Below are 11763 nucleotides of genomic sequence, written 5' to 3' on the forward strand. Positions count from 1 at the left end.
TGACACTTAATGCCCAAAACAAACTAAAGTAGGATGGAGTGATACTAAAATCATACAGGAAGCTTTCCTTCTATAGTATTGGAATATGATAATGAAAGAGACTAGTCCCATTCAGAATCAAGTGAAGTATTTGTCTAATTTTTGAAACACTTAGTGATGATTTAATTAGTATTCATGACTGTATTTTTCATGCCATTCAAAACCAAATGGTAAAATATTACTTATATCAATGAACATGCATAAAATACTTTAATGATTTGTTGAGAAAAAATTTAAAAATTACATCAGGGTATGGGATTAATTAGATGGCAACTTGAAAACTTGGATACAATAACGATGAGCAAAATAGTCATTGTGAATAGGAGGGGTTTGTCGTCCAGCCAATAAAGGCTTATCAACTGCCAGAGTATTTGAAAGATGTATTAATAAATTTAAAAACAAAAAATATGAAGATTATGATTGGTTCAGTTGATTAAGTGTTTATTTAATTTACAGGATGCTATTGTGTCAGAAAATATCTTGAACACCTTAGGAAAGTTACTGTTGGTTCACAAAACAAGTCCTGGAATCACTTATCTTGTTTCAACCATTATCAACAAATTAGCTACAAGCAACACTCAACAGGCAAGTTCCTGCTATTTAAAAGGATGGCATTTTTCTTGGGAGCACAGTACCTTTTTAGGATTTTGATTAAAGGGATAATTGTGGCAAATAAAGGAATAATCTAAATATTGAATCTTCATGTTAAAATCACCAGTTTATGTACTGCCCTGAAGTAGTAAAATGCTAACACTGCGCAGGTTAGAGAACGCTGCACAACGTAAATAAATAACTTCCTGTAAGTAAACTGAGTATCTGTTTCAGAGTGTATTGGAACATACGTGCTCAGTTTGTTACCTGTTACAGCTCTCCGACAATGAATTAACAAAAGAGAAAATGTATTGATGAGGGCCCTACAGTTGATGTAATCTATGTGACTTTAACAAGGCCTTTGACAAGGTCCCAAGTGTGGAACTGGTTGGACAGGTTAGAGCATGAAATATAGGCAGTGTTGTGGATTGTGAGGAGCATAGTCATGGGCAATGGAATGATATTGATTGATTAATTGTAAGATTGGTAGAGCAATGGCAGATGAAATTTTACTGTTGCTGTTTGGGTGACTAATAAGGATGGAATACCCAGTGAATGATGGGGCTCAGGGAGTATTAAGAAACAGAGGAACTTTGGTGCAGTCCAAGGATTCCTGAAGGTGAAAGTGAATAGTAAGAAAGTTATGTTACAACCTCATAAAACATTGGCTGTGTCATCCAGAGTGATGTGTCGAGTCCGGGTTGCTGCATTACAGGGGATGTGATGTGATTGGACTGAAGAGAGCACAGAAATGGCGACAACTAGATGTTCTCTGGAATGAAGCATTTCAGCTATGAGGAAAAGGCTGTTGTTTACCATGGAATGGAGGAGGCTGTGGAGGAAGGAGGAGCCTGAGAGAAGAACTCAAAATCAGAAGAGGTAGATATATGGTAGTTAGGAAACATTTCCTCTAAGAGATGTCTTAAACTAGAGGGCTTAGGTTTAGGGAACGGACTAAGAGCTTTAGAGGGATCTGAGGAAGAAATTTTTTCACCAAGAGGGAATTTGGAATCTGGAATGCACTGTCCGAGTGGATAGTGACGGCAAATCGTCTCACAACATTTGTGAAAGAGTAGGCTAAAGACCAAGCATTATAATGGGTAGCTGCTTAGACAAGAACAAACAATCCATTTTAGTACAAAATAATCAAAGTATTCATAGTGCTGCTGAACTGCACCAAGTAGGGTTTTGCCAGGTAATTCAAGAACCAAATGGCTGAAGGGAAGTAACTGTTCCTGAATCTGGTGGTGTGGGACTTCAGTCCTCTGTACCTCCTGCCTAATGGTTACTACGAGAAGATGGCATGCCCCAATTGATGGGGATCTTTGATGGTAGATGCCCCCTCCTTGAGGTGGTACCTTCTATAGATACTACCAGTGGTGGGGAGGGATGTACCCATGATGTATTAGGCTGAGTCTACTACTCATTCCAGTTTCTTGCATCCCTGCGCATTCGTACTGCCTTACCAGACCATCGTACTGCCTTACCAGACCATGATACTTCCAGTGGTACATCTGTAGAAGTTTGTTAGAGAATTTGGTGACAAGCTGAATCTCTTAAAGTGAAGACACTTATGATTGCTTCTTTGTGTTGGGCTCAGGGCAGGTCATTCGATATGTTAATGGCCAGGAATTTAAAGCTACTCACTCACTCCACCACTGATCCCCCAATGTAGATTGGCTTCTTGAAGTCAACAATAAGCTACTTAGTTTGACTGCTTTACTGAGGCAGTGAGAAGTGTAGACTGAGTCCATGGGGAAGAAGCAGATTTCCATGTTGTGGCAAACCGTGACTACATCCCTCTACAGTTTCTTGCAGGCTTGAGCAGATCAGTTGCCACTGCAAGTCACAATGCTTCCAGAAGGGATACTTTCTCTGATGCATCAATAAAACTTGTTGAGGGTCAAAGGGAACATACCAAATCTCTTTGGCCGTCTGAGGAAGGAGAGGTGCTGATGAACTCTCATAGCCCTCTCATCTATGTGATTGGACTAGGACAAGCCATTGTTGATCTTCACTCATTGAGATTTTCAATTATCTCAACCTCAGCACTTCTGATGTAATTCAAAAGTGACCATCACAGTGTCATGGTGATTATGTCTTTTCCACTGCTTTGTTATCATAAAGGCAATTGTATTGATCTACAAGTATTCTATGTGTCAGCTAAATGCAGTTCATACAGCTGAGCTTTTCAAACTCGTCCTATCAAAGCCAATGTGACCGCAGTGTAGTTCTCATCAGTACATCATTTTGTAACCTTCCCTAACATCCCTCCATTTGAACTTTGATCCTCCCCACATCACTGGCTGAATGTTGTATTCATGATTTTAATGTATGTTCAAAGTTCAAAATTCAAAGTAAATTTATTACCAAATTTATATATATATATACACACATACACACACACACACACATACATGTCACCACATACAGCCCTGAGATTCATTTTCTTGTGGGCATACACAGTAAATTCAAGAAACACGGTAGAGTCAATGAAGGTCTGCACCCAAGAGGATGGACAAACAACCAACGGGGAAAAGACGACAAACTCTGCAAATAAAAAAGAAAATAATAATAATAAATAAATAAACAATAAATATCAAAAACATGCAATGAAGAGTCCTTGAAAGTGAGTCCACAGTTGTGGGAACAGTTTAGTGATGGGGTGAGTGAAGTTATCCCCTCTGGTTCGAGAGCCTGATGGTTGAGAGGTAATAACTGTTCCTGAACCTGGTGCTGAGGGTACTGTGGTTCCTGCATCTTCTTCCTGGTGGCAGCAGTGAGAAGAGAACATAACCTGGGTGGTTGTGGGGGGGGGGGGGTCCCTGACAATGGATGGTGCTTTCCTGTGACAGCACTCTGCGTTGATGTGCTCAATGGTGGGGAGGGCTTTACCGATGATGTAGTTGGCCGTATCCACTACTTTCTAAAAGATTTTGTATTCAAGGATATTGGTGTTTCTATAACAGGCTGTGATGCAACTAGTCAATATACTCTCTACAACACATCTACAGAAGGTTGTCAAAGTTTAAGATGTCATGCCAAATCTTTGCAAACTTCTAAGGAAGTAGAGATGCTGCCGTGCCTTCTTTATAAAGGCATTTAAGTGCTGGGTTCAGGACAGATCCTCTGAAATGATAACACCGAGGAATTTGAAGTTGCTGACTGTCTCTACCTCTAATCCCCCGATGAGGACTGGCACATGAATTTCCAGTTTCCTTCTCCTGAAGGCAATAATCATTTCCTTGGTCTTGCTGGTATTGAATGAGGGATTGTTGTTGTGGCATCACTCAGCCAGATAGCCAATGTCCCTCCTATATGATGATTCATCACGACCTTTGATTCAGCGAATGACAGTGGTGTCATCAGCAAACAAATACCAATCAATCACCTTACCTTGTTCTTGTTCTGGTATTATAATTCCTCTGTCCTCCATCTGTATTTCCTTGTATCCACTACTTATGCACTGAGCTCTATTGTCAGGCTCTTCTTGCATCTGAAAAACTATGTTTCCTCTAATGTCCCTCACATGTGCAGGGGAAAAAGTCAATCTTCCTTAGTTCCTTTACAAACATGTAAAAGGTTTTCACGACAACTCTCCTGATACCTAATCACTGCCTCACAAAGTCCCTAATTCCATAAACAAGTCACTGTTCCCCATCTCTGTCCTTGATTTTCCTGTCTGTTGCTGCAAGTGTGTGGGGCTCAAAACTTTCAACTCTACAGCTTTGGCCGTTTATAACCAGACCTTGGCTTGGCCAGATCAAGAAGTATGTTTCTTTTTAATTAAAAATTAAAAAGTGTTTTGTATCAGCGTCACAAGGACAAGTTCAGCCTCCTTTGCTAATAACTTTTGCCTTTAGTTCAAGCATTAAATGTCAGCAGCTCATGTGAAACTACACTAAGAGGCACAACAGTCCTTGGCCATTACTTTGGATTTTGATTCAATCTTTATGTGTTTCAGGCCATCACTGACAGTCAATGTGCTGTGGCTGTGCTTCAAGTCCTCAATTGCTTCAGAGTTGAGTCTGGCTCCTTGCTGCAAGCGACAGCTTGCTTGGCTGAGCTCACAAAATATGGTGAGGATATTATTTTAATCTTGTAATTATGCAACAATTTAATCAGCAGACGGTTGCAATATTTTAATTTTGAAAAGCTAAGCACTTTAAGGAAAAATAGTCCCTAATTACTATATGTAGCAAAATTGTTAATACAGACTTAAAAAATTATCATTACCATGTAAAGTGCTGTGAAAATGCGAGTCTTTTATTATGAAATTAGGAAGAGGTAAGGAACTTTAGTGATATAAATTACATTTAACCTTGTAGGAGAAGTGGGTACACCGCTGAGGTAGTCTGTGGAATGTGGAGCAAAACAAAAGGCAGAAACACATGAAACTGTTGGCAGCTTCTGTATAGAGCGTCCTATTCTGCACTGTGTATCTGTGATTCTACACTGAAGACTTTGAGCTATTTGAATGCCTATTTTTAGACATGTCCATGTATGAAAACACAACAATGAATTTTGATCTTATCTTTAAGGATGTTTAAAATGAAGATAAAACTTTTTTTCATTTGTTTTTGCAACAAAGCAAAAAACATACATTAGCAGATTAAAAGATGTGTATTTCTTGGAACAGTTGGTTCCCAAATAGCTTCTGTTAATGGGAGAACTCCAACAGTTTAAAAAAAAACCACCCTGCTGAGTACTGCAAAAGTAGCAAGGCAAACCAACCATATATCTCAGCTGAATTGTCATCTGTGGCTCTAGGCTTTGAGCTGAACTACATTCGTTCAATGTGCAGTCTGAGGTGAGACATGATTGCAAATAATCTGATGTCATAGATATTGAAAAACATTCTTTTTGTTTCTGCAGAGACAATAGGAACACAAATAATACAAGAATTAGATGTGAATAAAATCACCCATCTACTAATGCTTGCAAATCAGTCGGAAAATAATGATCTTTCCTTTCAAGCTGCTTGTATAATCTGCTACCTTGGAGTAGACGGTAAAGTGCAAAATAACAATATTTTAATGGTACTAAAATCATTTAATGTCTAAACATGAATTTAGACTGCTAGTTAAAGCTTTGTTTGTAGAAAATGCTTGACAGAAATATATCCGGAGGATTGGAGGGAGGCAAATGTTGTCCCCTTGTTCGAAAAAGGTAGTAGGGATAGTCCGGGTAATTATAGACCAGTGAGCCTTACGTCCGTGGTGGGAAAGCTGTTGGAAAAGATTCTTAGAGATAGGATCTATGGGTATTTAGAGAATCATGGTCTGATCAGGGACAGTCAGCATGGCTTTGTGAAGGGCAGATCATGTCTAACAAGCCTGATAGAGTTCTTTGAGGAGGTGACCAGGCATATAGATGAGGGTAGTGCAATGGATGTGATCTACATGGATTTTAGTAAGGCATTTAGCAAGGTTCCACACTGTAGGCTTATTCAGAAAGTTAGAAGGCATGGGATCCAGGGAAGTTTGGCCAGGTGGATTCAGAATTGGCTTGCCTGCAGAAGGCAGAGGGTGGTGGTGGAGGGAGTACATTCAGATTGGAGGATTGTGACTAGTGGTGTCCCACAAGGATCTGTTCTGGGACCTCTACTTTTTGTGATTTTTATTAACGACCTGGATGTGGGAGTAGAAGGGTGGGTTGGCAAGTTTGCAGATGACACAAAGGTTGATGGTGTTGTAGATAGTGTAGAGGATTGTCAAAGATTGGAGAGGGACATTGATAGGATGCAGAAGTGGGCTGAGAAGTGGCAGATGGAGTTCAACCCGGAGAAGTGTGAGGTGGTACACTTTGGAAGGACAAACTCCAAGGCAGAGTACAAAGTAAATGGCAGGATACTTGGTAGTGTGGAGGAGCAGAGGGATCTCGGGGTACATGTCCACAGATCCCTGAAAGTTGCCTCACAGGTGGATAGGGTAGTTAAGAAAGCTTATGGGGTGTTAGCTTTCATAAGTCGAGGGATAGAGTTTAAGAGTCGCGATGTAATGATGCAGCTCTATAAAACTCTGGTTAGACCACACTTGGAGTACTGTGTCCAGTTCTGGTCACCTCACTATTAGAAGGATGTGGAAGCATTGGAAAGGGTACAGAGGAGATTTACCAGGATGTTGTCTGGTTTAGAGAGTATGGATTATGATCAGAGATTAAGGGAGCTAGGGCTTTACTCGTTGGAGAGAAGGAGGATGAGAGGAGATATGATAGAGGTGTACAAGATAATAAGAGGAATAGATAGAGTGGATAGCCAGCGCCTCTTCCCCAGGGCACCACTGCTCAATACAAGAGGACATGGCTTCAAGGTAAGGGGTGGGAAGTTCAAGGGGGATATTAGAGGAAGGTTTTTTACTCAGAGAGTGGTTGGTGCGTGGAATGCACTGCCTGAGTCAGTGGTGGAGGCAGATACACTAGTGAAGTTTAAGAGACTACTAGACAGGTATATGGAGGAATCTAAGGTGGGGGCTTATATGGAAGGCAGGATTTGAGGGTCGGCACAACATTGTGGGCCGAAGGGCCTGTACTGTGCTGTACTATTCTATGTTCTATATTTTCCCAAAAAAAACAGCAAAAATATACTCTGAGTTGAGGTGAGTGAGTAGTAATGAGGTACTGCACATGCTAGAAATTTGGAGCAATACACAAGCTGGAAGACTGAACAAGTTCAACAAAGTCCTTGAATATTTTTATAAGCTAAACACTTAAATTAACAAAAAAATTCAAAAACATTAGTTAGATTGGTAAATCAGTAAAGAATCCTTTGGAATGACAAACACCTTTTACTAGGCTTCTGTTGAGAATTGTGTCTCAAATGCATAGCACCAAATTTAATGAAGGAAAAACTACACAAGCCTTTCCAAAATACTCTTTATAAAATTCACATCTTTCATTTAGAAAGGAGATATAAATAATACATTTTTGATATTATTTAGAAATATTAAAATAATTTTTTCAATAATTTTAAGTAGGTATATAATTTCAGTGTCATGAGTGCATTTTAAAAGAGAATTCATCAGTTATGGATAATAATTCATGTAATTTGTTTCCAATACAGAAAATTTTACATTGCTGTTGAGACCACATGCAAAGGAGGTTGTTGATTACATCTTGTATTTCCTCAAGCATCAGGAAGTTAGATTTCAACGCCTGGGCCTTTTAACATTACGGAATCTAAGTAGAGGTGAAAATAAGCAACTTACATCTTCAAGTTGATTTCTAGATTGTTATTTGATTTGTCAGTTGATTTGAATTACTCTAGGATATTATGGTACCTTTTCATTGCCTGGATTTCTCAGATTCACAGAAACTAACAGATCACTCTACCTGCACAGGCTCTTTGAGGTTTACACTCACATTGGTCAATGTGCTCAAGTGAAGACCACCTTGCTTTAAAAGTAATTTATCAAATCAATTTTCCCCCATCTTTTCAGGTAGAGAACTTAGATAGACTGAGCAAATCAATAAAAATCTTCTCATGTGCCTTTTTGAACAAAGGTTGTAATTCAAGACTCACTTGCCAAAGGGAATATCTGCATTGCTTTTTTAGATCTGAATTTGTCAAAAATTACTTTGAAAAACTTCTATCACGTAATTTGTTAATTTTTTTCCAAATAAATCTGGAATAAAAAGTGAGTATCATCACTGGGTACCATAAAAGCACAAAATTATTGTAAAATCCATCTAATTTTATAAAGTTCCCCAAGGAAAATATATACCTACCTTGCAACCTTTGAAATATATGTATCTCCAGAGCCAACAAAGTGATTGATTCCCATGAGTTTAGGGATGAACATTACATATCCCCATCCTCTTCTTTTTCCTGTAGTGCATACCTTAACAAAAACCTTGCATTTTTATGATCTTAGGACATCCCAAAGCATGTTATAGCTAACAATGTGATTGTATCTCTGTGGTAAAGCAAGAAACCAGGATTTGTGCCCATGATCTGCACCCATCCTCTTGTGAATCTGGTTCTGAAAACAAACTACGGCTTAAAGGCTTCAAACCATTTATACAAAATATGTTCTATATAGCATCTTAGTTATTATGAAGAACAATTAGTTCATGTAGTTTGAAAATTCAGAACAAGATGGTTCATAGATGGGAAGGTGGAGAAAACAAGGTCTTCTTCCTCTTAGACTTGGGACAACATAGTAAAATGTCCCAAGACATTATCATTTACATCTTCCTACATAGCTCGATACATGGTCAAAGAGATAGCTTTAATAAATTGGCTGAATAAACTCGAGGAGTAGTGGAAGGGGTCTCTGGGGAAGGAATTTCAGACAAAAACTAGTGGATACAGCCCAGCCATCATAGTAAAGCCCTTCCCACCATTGAGCACATCTACACAGAGCGCTGTCACAGAAAAAGCAGCATCTATAATCAGGGAACCCCACCATCCAGGCCATTTTTTGTTCTCGCTGCTGCCATCAGGAAGAAGGTTCAGGAGCAGTTATTACCCCTTAACCATCAGGCTCTTGAACCAAAGGGGATAACTTCACTTGCTCCATCACTGAACTGTTCCCACAACCTATGGGCTCACTTTCAAGGTCTCTCCATCTATTTATTATTATTATTTTTTCTTTTTGTATTTGCAGTTTGTTGGCTTTTGCACACTGGTTGGTGTTGTCCTTCATTGATTCTATTATGGTTATTAGATTTATTGAGTATGCCTGCAAGAAAATGAATCTCAGGGTTGTAAATTGTAATATATATGTACTTTGATAATAAATTTACTTTGAACTTTGAAAATATAAAGGCAGTGAAGATACAGCCAATAGATGTACGCAAGAGAGAAAATGTCTTAATTTGAAGAGGAAGTGCAGAAGAGGCAAGGAGTGGAGATAGAATGGCTACAAAAAAAATATAGTTTGCAGAACTCAAATGTGAAGATTTGCATTCAGAACAATGTGTTCAGATGACACATGGAACACAAGACCAAGGAGTAGACCAGCTGGTCCATCACCTTGCTCCATTATTCATTAAGATCACAGCTGATCTTCTGAACTATATTGATTCCCTTAATACCCAGAAATCCGGTGATCTTTTTTTTGAAGGAAGTCAATGAGTGAACATTCACAGCTCTCTAGGAGAGAGAATTTCAAAGGGGAAATTATCTTTTCTACGTAAACCTGGTTACAGTTCTCTAAGTTTTAGTTTTTCAAAATTCTTGAGAATTCAGGCCTAGACGATTCAACCTCTGACAACCCAGGAGCTAGTCCAGTGAACCTTTGCTACACTCCATTAATGCAACAGTATTTATGTAGAGGTGTTTCTGTGCTTTCTTCATAATTGCACTTATGTGCTGGGCTCAGGACAGGTCCTCTGAGATAGTAACACGGAGGAATTTAAAGCTGCTGACCCTCTCCACCTCTGATCCTCCAGTGAGAAATAGCTCATGGACCTCTTGTTTCCTTCTCCTGAAGTCAATAGTTAGCTCCTTGGTCTTGCTGACATTAAGTAAGAGGTTGTTATTATGACACCACTCAACCAGATTTTCAATCTTCATTGTATATGATTCATCACCACTTTTGATTCAGCCAATGACAGCAGTGTTGTCAGCAAACTTGAAAATAGCAATGGAGCTGTGCTTAGCTACACAGTCATAAGTGTAAAGTGAGTAGAGCAAAGGGCAAACCACAAAGTCTTGTGGTCACCCTCAGGATTTAAGTCAGCTAGCAAATTAACAGAGTTTTACTATATTTTGTTTATATACCTCCACATAAAATTGACTATCCTTTGAAGCTGGTTATACATTAGCTGTATCAGGCTTATTTCAAACCAACTTCAATAATTTAAGGTAGTTCACCATCTGCTTAGAACCATTGGAGTTTGCATTTACATAGTGTCACGCATTTACTCACAGATTCTCAAGTATTAAAATAGCTAGCAAAACAAACAATTAAACTTGTACTGCTTTGAAATGGCCTTCAATTAATTCATATTTGCTCTTTTCTTAGATTCCTGCTTTGTAGCAATGTTTGATGAATCTGAACTGAAGGTGCAACTCAGAAGGGTTTCTCAGCAGACAGCTGAAACACAGGAACTGCTCCAAGCTGTTTTATTTCACAAGGAATTCCAAAAACACAAATGATAACACTGAAGTGTTTATTAGTGTTACAGTCAGCTAGACACTGAAGAGCATAGGAAAAAAACGATGATACATTTTATAGCACAAGTTTTATTGAGGTCCAAGATGTATTGACAATTAAGTGTGTTTTAAACATGATTATCAGTAAATTTTAAAAGTTGGTTTTATTAATGGTGCAATCTTAAAATAATATGTATGGGATAATGAACATTTTGTTCTTTTCCCCTCAGGCTTTAATAGTCAGATGTAAGAGATAATGTATTTGCCTGAAAACTACATAAGTGAAATAAATTAAAATAGGCGCATGGGCCCTGAACTAATCATTGCTTCATAATAACAGTGTGACTTCAGACACATTTCACTTCTACAGTTTACATATTACTGAGCTTCATAACTTGTGGCTTAGGTTTTGCTATTTACTAATTTTAGTATTAAGTAAATTGCACAAAGTTGATGAACTGTATGATGACAGTATACAGTAAAGCTAATATTATAAAGATAACTTTGATCCATTTCCTAAAAATAAGCTTTTCATTTTTGTTTTCAGAGTTCTCATGCTTATAAGACTTCAAATTCTTAGGCTTCTGGCCTTTTCACTTTGGAGTACAGAGAGTGAGAGCAGAACCATTAGTGTCTTGTTTCGTGTGAATTTCATTTGGGCCAATAAAAAGAAGTGAAGTTTAAGTGGAACAACTAGTGTGGGAGTGGACAGTTAAGGCTGATTTATACTTGTGCGTCAAATGTATGCCATAGGTATGGCGTAGCTGCGTACCCTACACTGTACTCTATGCTGAACCCTACGCGGTAGCCTACATGCTCCTCTCCCAAAATGTAACTACGCGTCGGGGCAATGCAGACCTCAACAAGTGTGATTGGTCCGCTTGGTAGCATTGTATTTCCTCCTACGCTGCAATAGCTTCCCGTTGGGCGACTGAAGGGCAGGGAAGGAACTCTGGCTGCAATGATTTCCATAAAGCTTTACAGATCTCCGAAATTATGGAGGACCCTGTGCTTGACGCCAGTTTGTAACTAGC

At 38.8% G+C, this 11763-nt stretch overlaps 1 protein-coding gene across 1 annotated transcript in view; it reads left to right on the plus strand.

The window, feature by feature from the left end:
• The window catches only part of LOC134342382 (uncharacterized), a 48102-nt gene extending 36649 nt beyond the window's left edge, over positions 1-11453 (plus strand). The window contains exons 10-14 of the mRNA XM_063040438.1: positions 496-624; positions 4595-4709; positions 5506-5640; positions 7691-7816; positions 10599-11453. Of these exons, the coding sequence (XP_062896508.1) occupies positions 496-624; positions 4595-4709; positions 5506-5640; positions 7691-7816; positions 10599-10732 (639 nt within the window). The 3' untranslated portion in view covers positions 10733-11453. The remainder of the gene's footprint in view (positions 1-495; positions 625-4594; positions 4710-5505; positions 5641-7690; positions 7817-10598) is intronic.
• Positions 11454-11763: the final 310 nt, after the last annotated feature.

This window comes from Mobula hypostoma, chromosome 2 (genome assembly GCF_963921235.1).
Source record: "Mobula hypostoma chromosome 2, sMobHyp1.1, whole genome shotgun sequence".
Classification (NCBI taxonomy): Eukaryota; Metazoa; Chordata; class Chondrichthyes; order Myliobatiformes; family Myliobatidae; genus Mobula; species Mobula hypostoma.